Source organism: Sciurus carolinensis, chromosome 2 (assembly GCF_902686445.1).
Source record: "Sciurus carolinensis chromosome 2, mSciCar1.2, whole genome shotgun sequence".
Classification (NCBI taxonomy): Eukaryota; Metazoa; Chordata; class Mammalia; order Rodentia; family Sciuridae; genus Sciurus; species Sciurus carolinensis.
The window spans coordinates 124,388,759-124,405,705 of record NC_062214.1 but is presented as its reverse complement, the minus strand read 5'-3'; the positions used below and the strand labels follow the sequence as shown (position 1 = coordinate 124,405,705).

Below are 16,947 nucleotides of genomic sequence, written 5' to 3'. Positions count from 1 at the left end.
CTTGAAATATTTGATTCTTCATGCTACTCAAAGACATTTTTGTCATGAAGACAAAGGCCCACAGTATAAGAGACACTATAGAAACTGGGGAGGGGGCAATGCTTGAGCAGATGATTATGCTAAGTTAAACATGCCTTTCTGACTAAAATCACACTGAAAACCCCACAAGTCCTTCTTGGATGCAAACATTTGATTTCCAATTGTGCAAAGAAACACTACAAGTGACTGATTAGTTTGGTCAATGAGGACAAGATATTACCAAAGCCAGAAATGCCTCCTAGAGGAGTCAAATAATCTCCAGTGAACACTTGCTAAGGTCCCCAGAAGCAACCCATCACAGCAGGGACATACTGGCTCCAACAATAAATGAACCCTTTTAGGAAAACTTTTCTAGCATAGCAGGGAGTATGGTCAGTTCATGCCTTTCCTGTGATCAACAAATTCCCATAAAAACTATAAAGATGGGTTATTGCCAAGAATACTGTCCATTTAAGTATCTCCCAAAGGATTTTATAAAATTGCATTCCTGCATGATATATATCATAATAGTACTTATTTTTATTGGTGACATGGGTATTGAAGCACTCTCCTATCAGACAGCCACTCACAATGACTAAAAATCAATGTGACTGTTTTTCCTTCCTGTGTCATTTCATTTATCTACATACAGGGAGCATATTTTCCTGAAATGGTTATGTAAGTTTTAGCCCTTACTGAGAAATTTCTCTTTTCTTATCACCTCCCTATTCTCTGAAAATGTGGAATGAAAAAAACAAGACATTAAAACTAAAAATGATTATTGTAGCAGACATGTTTTAGTGCATGGTAATGCATTTTTCCCTTAGCTTTCATGGGCATGCATTGTTCCTCCCAGCAAAGTTGCATGTCATGTGACTTCAAAGTCACCAGCAGGTACATGTAGTTCCCAATTTATATGTATCCCATTCTTCTACAGACTGAGCTAGGTAAATGAACTCATGGTACTCCATCCTTTCATCAGCATGCCAACAGGTTGTCTTACCTGGCCTTTCATATCAATCAGCCTTTACATGACCTAAACCAGATAAGTGGTATTCTTAAAGCAATACCAGAGAAATACTTCCTCTGAATTTTATGGAAATGATTTTATTGGATTCTGTTGACTACCAGTTCAGCAAATAAAGCACAAGGAATTCATCTTTGGTTGCATTTTACCAACCAGTATGACATCCATAGTTAAAAGACAAGATCTTTGTTATTCACATTAGCTATCTTATTAACTATCTTATCCCGAGAGTCTCCAGGAGCTGACAGTCCACGGAAGATGGGCACTAACCAAGGATTATTAAAGCAAATATGTCCTTGCATAAAATAGACAGTGCATCCATGACTATCAGAACAGAATTCTCCAGTTGATCAGAACTATTAGCAGTCATATTCTCTTTTACAGTCCTTTGTTTCTCATTTTAACAATAGAATTCTATGTATTTCTAATTTATTCTACATTTTTTTCCTACTAATGTAATAAACTTACTTAGGAGTGGGCTTTGCTTGAAGCAATAGCCATACTAATGCTATAATTCAGCTCTGCAAACCCATCACTTATGCAACAAGCATAAAGAATTTTTGGACGTGTCATTCGATACCAAGAATATCCATATAATATCATGGATATTATAATATTTTAAAACCAAAAATATCCATATAATATCAATTGTCCTCATTGACTAAAATAATATCCTCAGTTAGTATAAAGTGAATTTTGATCAACAAAATTAGGCTTTAAATGTTAGGAAAATGTCTACTGATAAAAATTTAAGATAGAGTTGGTGCAGTTAAATTTACATACACAGCATGACAACCTGATTATAGGATTTGGTATAACCTTCAAAAGAACCTCTCCATTACCAATTGCCAAACTGTTGTACAGAACTAGAAATCAAACCTTCAAAGAAATCTAAAGACTTAAAATGATGGTTGTTTTAATAAAATGGCATAAAATTTTAAAACAGTTAGTTGTAGGACAACCTGAGGGTGATCGTTATGGTTTGGATATGAGGTATCCCCCAAAATCTCACGTGTGAGACAATGCAAGAAGGTTCAGGGAAGAAACAATTAGGATATTAGAGTCTTAACCCAATTAGTGATTCAATCCACTGATAGGGATCAACTGAGTTGTAACTGAAGTGGTAGGTATGGCTGGAGGAGATTGGAATTGGGGATGTGACTTTGGGGTACATATTTTGTTTCTGGAGAGTGGAGACTCATTCTATCTGCTTCCTGATCACAATGTGAGCTACTTCCCTCTGCCACATTCTCCTGCCATGATTTTCAGCCTCACCTGGAGCCCCAAGGAATGGAGCTGGCCTTCTGTGGACTAAGACCTCTGAAACACTGAGCCATCAAATAAACTTTTCCTTCTAAAATTTTTCTGGTCACATCCTTTTAGTCACAGCAACAAAAAAGTTGACTAAGACAGTGGTGACAGATGACGGAGTCTCACAGGTGTGCCCAATGTCATGTGTTTTCCGTAGACAAGATTCTGACTTTTCAAATGCTTATGTTGTGTCATTTTCTTCATATGACATTCCCAAAAAGTTAAATATAGAAGAAAAAAAAAAGACTCAAGTTTAAAAGGACTTAGGAATGGGCAGGTGCAATTTCAATAAGAGCACAGGAGAGTTTTTGATGTGAAGAAATTGTTCTGTATGATTACGTAATGCTTACATGAACCCGTATGATGTATTAGAATTCAAAACACAGATAGATTTGTACAACCAAAAGTATTAATTTTTCTATATAATAATTCAAAAATAAAATTTTAAAACACTGAGAAGATAAAATAATGGATGTGGTTTCTGTTTTTCCAATTGGACTCTGCCTAACATATTTATTATTTTTCAAAAAGGAAGAAAAACCCCAGTCATACCAACTGTGGGGGGGTTGGTCTGCAAAATTTATTTTATACACAGATGATTAAGTGAGAAGAGCCTCTTGTATTACATGAGCCTTAAAAGCAATCTCATGTGCACTTGAGAGAGGGACCCTTGATAACAAGAGAGAGAGGCCAGGGTGACTGTGGAGGCAGACAAGAGGAGGCAACCACAAGCCCAGAAATGCTGGCGGCCATCAGAGCAGGACAGACCAGGAGCAGGTTCTCCCTACGGCCTCTGGGTGGGTGCAGCCCTCCTGACACCTCAATTCCAGCCCAGAGAAACTTCTTTAACTTCAGGCCTGCAGACCATGGAAGAAAAATAATTTTTGCTTTTTTTAGCAACCAGGCTTGTTACAGAGGCAAAAGGAAAACCTACACCTTTTTGAGTGCCAAAATTTTTTGATGAGGGCCAAAAGCTTAAATGAGTCTGGATGGGAGATAACTGGGTTCTGACCCTGCATACTCTGACTGGAGATTTTTCTTTCTTTGGAAAAAAATGGTCTGCTTAGTAAGATACAGCAGAGGAGCCTATGATAACTACACCTCTCCCTTATAACCATGAAACTAACCAATACAATATAAATCATTCTTCCCTCTCACTACATTACCACATTTGGGGGAAATTGGCCAATCAAGAGTCAACCTGCTTCTCCAGGACAGGAGCTAGTGGTACATTGAGAAGCTAAGAAAAGTCAGTTGAAGATTGAACAATACCAACTATTCCTGTTGGGATGTTTTAAACCTAATTAACTCTAACAACCAGCCAATTAGCTGATAATCAATATCAATAATTCATCCAAGAGAAATCATTCTCACCACACCAACCACCACTCACATACACCTTTGGAAGAACTTGGAACCTCTTGAAGTAAGACCACCCCGGGTCAGAGGAGGAAAAATTAAATGAGTGATTGTTTACACAACTTCCTCCTCGTTTTCATCAATTTATCTACAACACTAAAAAGTTTTTAAGAAGAAACTGGTGATAGTAATGTTGATTCTGTCATATCATAAAAATTTGGCAGAGATATTTACAGTAAGCTGTCTTTAAATTTCCTTTCAGTCCAAATTCCCTCTGCAATCCATAATGAGAGTTTAGTGTAGGATTAACACATCTGAGAATTTCCTCACATACACCAGAAAGATAAGGTAGTAATCAAAACTAAGTAACCTAGAATAAATTTAGCTCTCCTAAAACAATTGAGCTTTATTATGAAGGAAAAATGGAAACAAATGCTATTTTTGAAGAAATTCTGCTGTGTATATTTGAGGTTTACAACAGGACATTAGAAGATACACATAGATAGTAAAGTGTTATGGTTTGGATGTGAGGTGTCCTTCAGAAGCTCACGTGTGAGACAATGCAAGAAGGTTCAGAGGAGAAATGATTAGGTTATAAGAGTTAACCCAATCAGTGATTTAATCCCCTGATAGGGATTAACTGAGTGGTAACTGAAGTGGTAGGGTATGGCTGGAGGAGATTGGAATTGGGGTGTGGCTTTGGGCATAGATTTGTATCTGGGGAGTGAACTCTCTGCCTCTTGATCACCATGATGTGAGCTCCTTCCCTCTGCCATCCTCTACCGCCATTACGTTCAGTCTCACTTCAAGCTCCAAGGAATGGAGCCAGCCTTCTATGGACTAAGATCTCCAAAACTGTGAGCCCTCAAATAAACTTTTCCTTCTGTACAATTGTTCTGATTGAATCTTTAAGTCAGAGCAGTGAAATAACTGACTAAAACATAAAGTAATTATATAGTGAAGCAAATTAGCATATCTATCATCTTATGTAAATTACTTTTGGGGGCTTTTCACAAAAAGAATAGCTTAAAATTGCCTATTTAACAAACATTTTAATTTTTAATTTTAATTTATTAACTGTAGTCCTTCTAATGTACATGAGATCTCTAGACTTTTTTTTGTTGATGCTACATATCTAATTCTTTGGATCCATTCACCAAATATTAGTGACAGATTGAGTACATAATAACCACTTTCATACTTCTATATTTTATATATTTTCTACAGGCATATAATGTTTTATAATCAGAAAAAAAATAACAAATAAAAAAGAATCAAAAGCCCATGCTTGGCAAGGATTATGGCATCGAGACTTAGAGGTCATTTGAATGGAGAAATCAGAATAACGATTGTAAACTCCTCTTTAAAGTCCAAAGTTCAAGAGAAAGCATTATTAATTCCTATTAAGAATCCAGTAAGCACAGCACTAGGATTTCTAAACATGTGAGGGTGCCCAAATTTGGGGACCCCAGAAAGGGCATGAAGCTCCACCCGCCTTCCACCACCACCCTATGTGTCTCTTCACCTGTCTGTTCAATTTCTCTATGTATATTTATATCAAAACATCATATTCTACAACTTAACTATATATAATAAAAAATAAAGTTGAAGACTGGGGATGTAGCTCAGTGGCAGAGTGCTTGCCTAGTGTGTGCAAGATCCTGGGTTTACTCCCCAGTACCGCAAAATATAAAAGAAAAGAAAAAAAGTTGAAAATCGCCTATTAAGTCACAATCAGCTACCCAAATGTTCTAACCCATTCTTCATCATCTTGAACCTAACCTTCTTATTATATGCTTTTATTGTTAATCTGCTGGATTCCACTTGCAAAAAACAACATGGAAAATGCAATAGTGGAAGGTCTTTGTAAAAAAGGAAGCAGGTGGGCCTCAGTCCAGTGGCAGGTTTGAGTACAGGCTGCAGGTGTCTGGGAAGCACTGTGCACTGGCTGCACAGAAGTACACAGCTGAGTCTCCAGCTTGGGTGGCCGTGATGTTCAGGAAGAAGTGTTTGGCTCTCTTATTCAACACAACAATGAGTCTTTGGATTTGATTCATCTCCTTACTTGAACGAATGTCTATAATCATCTGGGGAGCTTTTCCAGCTTCTTGTTTATACCAAGGGAAATAAGATGAGGCACTATTTGAATAAGTACAGTTGATAACAGCGCTGTCTTCCTCCTGCACACTCAGGGTAGAAGGGCTTTGCTCCACATTCTCTCCTTGACTCACCCCTGGGAAAGAAGAAGAAAAAAGATGGTGTTGACATATGATTACACTTCAGAATTTTCAGTTTTCTACAGCAACTAGAGAAGATCTGAATAAAACAGGTCTTCTCCCTGGACATTTAAAAAACATCCACTAACATACACTGTAGCATGGAGCTCCATGTCCCTCCAACAGACTTTTGCCTGAGCATTTGTTCAACCACCTTTCATTATCACTTATGTGTACTTTATATCAAAATCATATTCTACATCTTAACTTACAACAAAAAATAAACTTGGGGGGAATCTATTAAGCAACAGTCACCAAAACGTTCTCATCCATTTCTAATCCAGTCTTCTCCATGAACATTTAGAGACCATCCACTAATAAATTCTGCCTCCACAAAACCCTCAACTTACAGTACAACTGCAGCCACAAGAATATGAATAATGGACAAATCCATGTTTTCATTGTTCCTCCCATTAGGATCAATCATATACTTGAGATCTCCAGCCAGGAGACCCACTTCTACTATCAGGTTGTCCCTTTTTTCCTCTGACAATTATAGTCTTCCACCCAGCCAATAAGAAATAGACTGCTTCTGCCCTTAACCTGTTGATTGAAAAATCCAACTATTTTGCATCAGCTGTGGTAGACTGCCACCTTGTGGTCACATCTCTAACTACAGAACTCTGGTTGAACGGTCTTTTACCCATGAGGGATTCAGACACATAAAAGCAGCAATAGTCTAATAAAGTAGGTCTCAGATCAGAGATTAAATGCACAGTGAGTACTCAAAGATCAAAGTTGGTATTTGTGCACACTACTGAGTCATTATTATTAAGTTGGAAAGAGGTAGATGCTGTTGTTTTTTCAACAGAAACTGAGGTAATGTTTGAAATAAAGATAGTACCATGCTTCACTCTCATAAACCAAGATTTTAAAACACCTCCCTTTTCAGCCCAATCTACCTTCAAGATTTGCCTGTCACAGAGAAAAGCTCTTCCTAGAAATAACTTGTAAGTCAAAGATCAGAGTAAGAAAGGATCACTGAATATTTAGAATGCATGTTATCTCAGACGCTGCTCCTTCAAGGCTCACCTTGCCCATGACTTGCCAATACCAGATAATGGACAGTACCAATAATCTAACTGTGGTGTCTTCCTTCAGCAAAGATAGCTGTGATAAAAAGTAAAGATTGAATCTCAGTGATAAGAGAGTGGGAACAATTTCTTGAGTTATTAATGCTCCCACTTTAGACAGAGTGGGTTGATTTATGAGAAACTTGATATGAATTAAGAAGTCTTTTCCTATTGCCTTGCGACTTGTATTCTGCAAAGTCCTAAGAGAAAGAGTAGAGATTCTTAAAAAAATCAGGCTACAGTTTCAAAATTTTAACCACATGTAATTTTATACTTTAATGTGCTTTTATTTTCTGCGATCCTCCAAAATTTGAGCCTATCCTCAAGGCATGAACTCCTGTCTTTACCAGTGAGCTTCCTCTCAAACTCTACTACAATGGTCATTCCCCCAAAACATTAAGTCTTTCAGTCTTATAAAGTTCAAGGATTCTCTCCCTCTGCCCAAAACTCTTTTTACCTACTTTAATTTATTGATATTTTCTGATTACTTCTGTAAGAGTAAATCCAGTGAAGCCTAAATATTGCCTCTGTCTGCAATAGGGATTGTACAAATAGGAAACCGACCCTAAAATCTAACCATGAAAAGCGAATTCTGCCACACAAAGACGACCTCATTTCCAGAAGTAAAGGCCCCTTCCCTGTGATACATACTCACTCGTGCCCGGAGGTATAGAGAATACATCTAATCCCTCAGTCACAACATATACACTGAAAGATATGAGGACAGCTGTGGTGATATCCCTCAATTCTATATGAATACATGTGTGTACATGTAAAATACATGTTTTCACATACGTGAAATTTCTCCATTCTGAGGTTCTTCTCTTCCGTCATTCACTCTCCATATTCTCAACTTCTTCACTGGGCAAACTTCTTTTTTGGCTACAGATACCTCAGGTTTTGTTTGCCCTTCTCAGTTGTGTCATTCAAAAAATTTTTTTCTAGCACCTTCACAGACTCTCAATTGTGGGAGGAAAATGTTCCCCTTAGTGTCTCAATTTCACTGACCATTTTTACTGACAATGGTGGAGTGGTGCTGGTGACGTTGGTGTCCTTCCTTCAAGGGATGGCCACCTGGGATTATTACTATACCTTGCCACTTTTAGGCAAGGGCTTAGAGATGATCTGGGTGTCGAGGATGGCCCGTTACTTTTCTAACTCCAACCGCAGCCAATGAATGGTGAAATGATTTGTTGGCAGAATCACTATGGCTTAACCTGAGACTCCTTTCCTGCCTAAAGTGCCAAACATTTTCACAAATTAGAGCTCTCTATTCTGACTGTCAAACTGATTGGACCAAGGCTTTCCCAGACACACTGAAGAGCTCCAAGGGCTGAACTTGCATGAGGCAGTTTCTCTCTGTTCATCAATATGATCCTACAGGAATGAGGCAGCAGAAAGAATTCACAAAGGAGGAAGAGAGGAAATAGTTCCCTTCTAATCCCATTCATGTGCTACGTGATTGTGTTATACTGGCATGTTGCATATAGTTTATGCCTTTGTAACATGAGATTGGACTAAAGAGCTTCTAAGAATTCTTCTAGCTGTGAAATTCCTTTGCACAATATGACAGAGAAAATGTTTCTGGAGGACTGGTCGTGTGAAATATGGAATGGTATGAGAGTGGAGAGAAATTGTCCTGCACCATGGAACTCCAAGATCATTTTCCCATTCACCTGTGACTTTCTATGTCTGAGGTTACTCTAACCAGTGGTCTGGCCTCTTCTGAAGTAGAGAGGAATTCCTCTCTGGATTTTCATTCTTCTACAACATCACTGATGACTGATGGATGAAGGAGAGACTACATCCACAGTAAAATGGGATAAAATGGGACCGTAAGTACAAAGACCATCACAGGCAGTGATATGGGGGTAGATTCCTTCAATGATCCATGGGTAAACAGGATGCTCTTTTGTGAAGATCTATTTCTTATATTTATATCTGCAATGCATCATGTCATTCTTTAAGGAACATACACAAACACCTGAAAAAATTGGGGAACCTAGGAGAGATGGATAAATAACTAATATGCAAAGCAAAAGACACTTTCTCAAACATCCTGATTGCTTTCTGGTTTCAACCACCCTCCTTTCAAGTGTTGGTTCCACGTTCGAGATTCCCAACTAGGGCTGTCTATAACATCTGTGGGACTCAGCACAAAATGAAAATTTGGGATCTCTTTTTCAAACCCAGAAAAAGTGCCATTAAGTGATAGAATGCCAAGCTCTCTTTATAAAATGTGGTATTACTTACAAAAGAAAATAGAACTTATAGTGATACAGAAGTAAAAATATAAACTTACAAAATGAGAAACAAAATAATGTCATAAGTTTATATAAAAATAACTAAATTACTTAGGAACATGACATCTTGATTAGTCATAAGATTTTTCTGGCTTGTGCTTAGTCACTTTAATTTACTCGATTTCCAAAATTTAATCTTTTAGCAACTTCATTATCAAGCACTATAATTGCAAGTGATGTCAGGTGCTCTTGGTAAATGCAAGATTGCAAACTAAATTTCTGATAATCTCCAATTTGGAAAAACGATGCAATAGATACAGGGGTTTTTAAAGGTATTTTATATGCTATAACAATGTTAGCATAAATATCCAATAAATTAGATTGAAATATAAATTTTAGTAAACCTGTGGATGTTTCTCTTGGAACATTTTTTGTATGATTTAACTCCTCATACAAATCAGTTTCATCTGAGTCTGAATTTAATTTTAAATGTAAATTTATACATCAGCATTTTAATGTTTCCTCTGACATTTTCTGTAACTAGTGGAGGTCTGATAAATGGAATATGGCTTCATGATTTGTGTATAATTCAGAATGCTTCCTTAAGCATCCTATCACTGAATCTTAATAATTTGTTCATTTGAAAATAGTGCTCTTCTCCATCAGACTGCTATCCTCACATTTAATTCCTATTTCTGAGCCTGTGGATATTTGTTCTGCAAACAAATAGTTAGAAAGCTTCTAAACATTTGTGGCGGGGGAGGGGATACTGGGGATTGAACTCAGGGGCACTCAATCACTGATTCATATCCCCAGCCCTATTTTGTATTTTTTTTTTTTTAATTTAGAGAGAGGGTCTCACTGAATTGCTTAGTGACTCACTTTTGCTGAGGCTGGCTTTGAACTCTCAATCCTCCTGCCTCAGCCTTCCAAACAGGCGTGTACCACAGCACCTGGCTAGAAAGTTTCTAGACTTTTCAAAGGATACTAACAACTCTACAAAATGCTTTATTGCCATGTTCACATATAGGCTTTCATTTTGTAAAAATTCACTTGCAACATTGATCGTCAAACATTGTGAGGTGACACACAGCACCAGAGAACATGCAGCTGTGCTTAGAATGGGTCCAATGTCTGCCAGCTCATAGTCTGCCACTGTGACCCTGAGCCTGAGCTTGTATGTGCTCCTGTCCCAAAGCCCTGGGTGTCTCCTCTGCTCGTGCACATACTCCATTCTCTTATAAGACCTCACTTCCAAACCCAAGTTCAAAGATAGAGTTATTACAGATTTCCAGACACAGACAGGAGAATGTTAAATCAAGCTCCAGGCCCTTTCCGAGTGCCAGGCCCTGGGCAACTGCACAGGTCACACGCACAGGAAGCTGGTCCTGCTCCCAGCGTCACTGGAGTTGCCCAGCTGTCCTCATCTTAATCTCAGGTCCCACCACTTCCTAGTCAAGCCCTTGTATCCACATGAGAGACAGTCAGGTGTGGTTAGATTTGCATTGTAATTGCTCCACATCCAAGTTTTAACTCTGGGTTTGGTAGTGAGAAGTCTTGGTATGTGGCTACAGCGGAATATTTCATACATATCCCACATGCTCTCACTGTTTTCCTGGAAAATTGAATAATGTGCAATCAACTGGAACACTGAATCATTTCTTTTCTACTGATGAACAATCCTATTTTTTCAAGCTTTTTTAACACAATGAATCTGTTTTAAAAGTACTTGGACCCTGACCTCATTCTCAGAGGCTCTAGCGATTCCATGAAGGAAACTTTTTCCATGAAAAGGAATTTTTAGGAGAAAAAGGGTCCACCCGAGTGGGATGAAGGCACTGAGAAGTCTCCTGTTAGCAGAGGTGACAGTGCTAGGATGTGAATCAGGACACCCACAGCTGTGCACACGCTGCTGGCCAAGTCCTCCCTCAGGCAGAGGCTGTGGCTGCAGGTGCACCTGCAGTTTGGGGACAGGCTGCAGGTCCCCTGGGAGCACTGTGCCCCTGCTGCACAGAGGTAGGTGCCTGAGTCTTCCAGCTGGGAGGTGGAGATGTGCAGGGTGCTGTAGCGCTCCTTAGAATACACTGTAGCCTTTAACCTTCCCTCCTGCTTTGTCCCTGAAGCCACGTAAAACAGACGGATGAGGCCACTCCCAGGATTCTGTCGGAACCACTGCACATTGTTCATGGTGGTGGAAAAATTGCAGGTCAGAGTATGACTGGTTCCCTCCTGGAGACTCAGGGCTGAAGGACTCTGCTCCACCTGCTGCCCTCTCACCCCTGCTTGGAAAGAGAAAAGCAGACACAGAGGATGTCACTGGGGAATCAATGACCAGTTTACGAATCTATAGAATGTCCCAGGAAACACCCCTGAGGATGGAGGACAGGGAAGGGTTTTCATGCCAGCTCCCCCTGCCCTCCCTCACACTGTCAGCCCTAGAACACCCCAGTCCCATCTGGGATGAACCCAACTCACAGCAAACCTGCACCCACAGAAGCCCCAGCAGAGCCCCCAGTCTCCTCTGCATGGCTGCTGGCCTGGGTGCTGGGGGCCTTCTCCCTGCTCTGCAGGTGTCAGCTCTGGGGCCAGACAAGCTTGCTCTTCCAGGCAGCAGGTCCCACTGACTCACTGAGCCCCAGTCACATATGAGCTCTGTCCTTCCCTTAACAGGGAGCTCCACCCACAGTGGCCAGGAGACTGTGGTGGTGGCTCCAGAATTGTGTGAGGACAGTGCAGGGGTAGGGGGCCTTGTTTCAGGTGGATGAAGATAAAAGGGTATATTCTTCTTACAACAGTTAATTTCAAAGAGGTTCATGTGAGGAAGGGGGATGATATTTTAGAGAAGGAGCAATGCCTCAACTGGGTGAAATGGAACACTGAAGAACCACAAAAGAGTAAGCCCATTTCCCATTACATGGTTTAACAGATTTTTGAGAAATCAATTATATTAAAATTTTGATAAAGGAAAGCTGTTTGATAGTATGCAATGAGTATTAAGAAGCAAAAACAATTTCTTGAATTCAACAAATCACCATCTGCAATGAAAATGTTTCAAACATCAGTTCAGTCAATTAAAAGAAAAACAGGATAAGCATATGATGGATTTATAAAACATATGGACTCCAGCTTTTTGGAGCTTTATATAGAATGGCAGAGCTGAAGACCTGACATGAACTTACACCAATATTAACCTTGCTGTTGTGATCTGACTGGCTCACATTCACTGGTCTCCTCTCTTTATTCACCCGATGAGATCCTCCGCAGTCATTCCTCCAGCAGCCTGGAGTGCCCCCTGGTGGACAGAACCATCAACATAGGTCATTGAAGACCAACCAAGTCTAAAAAATCACTGAACCCAGCCACATTCACAGCAGGAAATGCAGATGGTCAGAAAACAAAATGACCTTCTAGATTCAATAGGGTTTAAAAAATGAACCCCTTCTAGGACTTGGGGTGTAGCTCAGTGGTAGAACATATTGCACAATACTCTGGCTTCAATCTCCAGCACCACAAAGACCAGGGCCACTTTTTAAATGTCATATATGGATGTTATATTTTAAAATAAGTTAGTAGTTATTATCCTGTGCTGTTGATTAGATCTTCTCTAATTTAGTTCAAAATAAATCTATAAACATTTATTCAAGTTTCACTGGAAGTGGAAAAGAGGGGAGGAGACACTAGTTTATAGTCTACTGGAAAAGACCAAAATACACTTATCTCTAATAAAATCAAAGAGTAGGGCCTTGAGAGGAGCATTAAGTGAAGGTGCATGGCCCCAGAAGCAGAAGAGCACTTACATATGGGGTGGTCAGACAAAACCTTCTAAAGGTGAACATTTTTTCCTCCTCTCCTGCCTTGTTATGAGAAGGATAGACAAGAATATGAATAATTCTTTATCATGGCTTTGATGAGTTTTTATTAGTTTTAATATTATGAAAAATTCATGAATATGTGAATTATTGAAGTAATAAAATACTGCATACGGACCAAAGCCCTCTGAGTTCCCATACAATCCTGGCCCTTTCACCACTCATCACCTCAACTCTTTCTTCATCTTTTTGCAGAAAAACTCTCTCAGGTGTTTCACTATAAATTTATAAGCAAATTTCACATATATGAAATAATAGTCAATATATAGTATTTCATTTATAGTTTCTTACTTGATACAAAATCATATCTTGTGCATACCTTTCTGTAACTCTATAAACTCAAGGATAAATCCTTTAAGTCTTATTACATCAGCACAGATAAGTTCTGCTACTGTCTCACCACATCATGGCATGTTTAGTTTATTCACCCTTTCCTCTGCTGATGAAACTCAAGGTGTTGTTGGTTATTTGCTATGAAATATAATAGGGCAGTAAACTGGGTAATTTATTTGCATGTGCCATGTTTCCCCAGGAGCAGAGACAAGGGTAAGCAAAGGCCATCCCATGACCAGCAGGGAGAAACATTCCAGGGATGTGGGAAGACCTGGGACAAAGGCTTAAAGGAAGAAGGGGGTGAATTCATGTTCTAATAATCATGTGCATGACTTTCATTTTTATTGCTTTTCTTTTTTGTGCACTAGAACTGTAGCTTTTCAGCTAACTTGATAAACTCTGAAATAACTGTCCTACGTATAGCTGGTGTGTAGTTTCCTCCAACCAGCCACTGAGATCACTCTAAAGATAGAAAATATGTTATAAGAAGAAATGGGATATGCAAGAAGAAATGAAGTAGAATAACACTGTGGAAAGCAAAAAATAACATGGGGTATAGGAAAAAAAACAGAATCAGGTGCCATGGGACACCTTGTAGTCCCAATTATGCTGAGGTGGGAAGATCACAAGTTCAAGGCCAGCCTGGTCAACATAGCAAGACCCTGTCTTAAAATAAAAGTTTAAAAGGGCTGGAACTGTAGCTCAGTGACAGAGTACTTGCCTGGCATGTGCAAGGCCCTGGGTCCAATCCCCAGTACTGACAGAGAAGAAAGGAAAAAGAAAAAGAAGAGAAATTCACATGCATAATATATATTGATATATATTGATATATATATGATATATATATATGTGTGTGTGTGTATATATATATATATAACTTAAACCATGCTTATAGGAAGAGAAATGTGGTTTACATTTTCTACAATTTAAAAGAGAAAAAGGAAAACTTTATCAATACATCAGAAGACAGACTAAAAAAAGACGAAAGCAAAAAGTCAACACTACATCAAGAGATACCAAAATAATAAAATGAATTTGAACATATTGGTCCTCAAAACATATTAACAAGAAGTGATCTGGCTGAGTCAAATTTTAAAACCTTTCTATATATACTTGAGAAAAGAAAACTAAGCATCTAGGTTGGGATTCTTCCAGGTGCCCCTGAGTGCAAGGACTGAATCCCACCCACATCTACGAAACCACACATCCACCAAAAAGAGGTCCCCAAAGCAGGACCATTCTAGTGATAAAGAAGGCACACAAGACAGAAGAGCAAGTTACTCAGTTACATTAGCTCCAGCAAAGGTGAAATGACCTGAGGGGAAAAGGGACGGAAGGAAGGAAGGAAGGAAGGAAGGAAGGAAGGAAGGAAGGAAGGAAGGGAGAAAGGAAGGAAGATTCACATTCAGAGGGAAAACAGGATTGAGAAAGAAAAGAAAATAGGCAGTAACAAAATACCAAGAATGATTGAGATTTAGCTGCAGAAAAGGAGTAACTAAAAATGAGAATTTCATATCTGAGATAGTAGAGGATAAAGAAGCCACATCTGAATAACAGCTTTTAAATTTGTGTTACTGGTTCCTCTACCTCCATTATTTTACAATTTATAATATTTTATAAATTATTCATAATCCCATGTTGCTAGTTCCTCTAAAGACACACTAAGAGAAGGCAGGGAAACCTCACCATTAGAATTGTGTGTTGGATGATTGTGTGCATCAGAAATTCATAGAATGTTGGATCAGGGAGACTTCAACAGGAGCTTGGAAGGTTATTATGAACTCAGTTGTGTCACCCAAAATGTTGAAACCCTAACCCTAAGAACCTCAGAATGTTCTTAGAAGACAATGTCTGATAGTTGGGCTTCACTTCAAAAATGACTGGTGTTCTCAGCAGATGAGGAAATTTGGGCACAGACATACACATCCTCAAAGGAAGACCACATGAGGGACTCACTGAGAAGGCATCACCTGCTTGCCAAAGAGAGAGACCTCAGGAGAACTAATCCTGCTGACACTTAACCTTGGACTTCCAGCCTCCAGAAACTGTAAGTTCTGCACTTGTAAATGCCTATTGTTTAAAACACACCGTTAATGGCATTTTGTTACCACAACCCCTAGAAAACTAATGCAAGAGTCCATTTTTAATATCCCTTTTTATAAAGAAACCAATCACAAAAAGCAGTTTGGAATCAAAACAAAACATATAAAGTACCTTCGACATTTCAACATTCTATTTCATATGCCCATGTTTTAGTGTACTTGTTTCCTTAATAAAAAGTGCTCTCACTGGGCATGGTAGTGCACACTTGTAATCCCAGCAACATGGGAGGCTGAGGTAGGAGGATCACAAGTTCAAGCCAGCCTCAGCAACTTTAGTGATGCCCTTAGCAACTTAGCGAGACCCAGTCTAAAAATAAAACTTAAAAAGTGTTGGAGATGTGACTCTGCAATTAAGGACACCTGGGTTAAATCCAAGAGGCTAAGCAGCCCCATATTTCATCCCCAGTACCAAGAAAAAGGGACTCCCTTGTCTTTGATATTCTCTTAAGAATCAGATCTAGAGGTCAAACTATCCTAACAACTGTGCTAAAGTGCCTAAGATTGAAAATTTGTGTTGGGTGTATTTGATATTAAATTTTCTTCATTTTTTGCTTTTCAATACTTTACTATTCACTGTCTATAGCAAAGTGCTTTTAAATAGTTCTCTGACATAACTGTTGAAAGAAAGACTACAAGTTAGTGAGTTATAAATCTTCAGAACTTAACAGAAACCCTTATCTGAAAATTGTTCAGAGTATCTGTATATCACAAAGTAAGAAGGAATATATCAATGTATTAATGTATTTAATTAACATGATTTTTTCTTCAGTGCAGACCATGGGATATGGAGTATGTACTAGTTCAATTTAGTTACTGCTATAAGGCGAGTCGATTGACCTTGTCAAGAAAGCAAACTCCAGGGGAGGGAGGCAGCTACCCCAGTAACAAAAACCAAGACAGAGGAAGCCAAAATTCAGCCACCCACATCTTGATTGAAGCCTTAACTATTGTTAAACATCACAGGGAATATCAAGTATTGGGTTTACTAGCAAAAGCAAGTGGCATAATGAAAAGCATAATGGATATTAGGCCGAATGTTTTTTTCTGATAACAGATACTGATCCATAGTAGGAGGTGGATAGAGAAGAATGAAGGACCCTTGGATTATGCAGAGGGGAGAGAGGGGAGGGTGGGGTGGTGGGGATGGGAAGGACAGTAAAATGAGACAGACATTATTACCCTATATACATGTATGAAAAAAAATTTAAAAATTAAAAAAAAAGAAATGGGCTTTCCTAAAAACATATCTAAGACCAATCACTGTTGGTTCTGGTTCTGTGACCTGGTGTCCTTGGCCTGCCCTCTTGCCCTGGACCTGGTGCCCCAGGCTCCAGCA

General features: G+C 39.0%; 1 gene segment (V, D, J or C); it reads right to left on the bottom strand.

Annotated features, from left to right (window-relative positions):
* Window positions 1–11,107: 11,107 nt before the first annotated feature.
* Window positions 11,108–11,913, bottom strand: LOC124976518 (T cell receptor alpha variable 22-like). The segment is given in 2 exon segments: window positions 11,108–11,586; window positions 11,783–11,913. Coding segments are annotated over 2 exon segments (531 nt in total).
* Window positions 11,914–16,947: the final 5,034 nt, after the last annotated feature.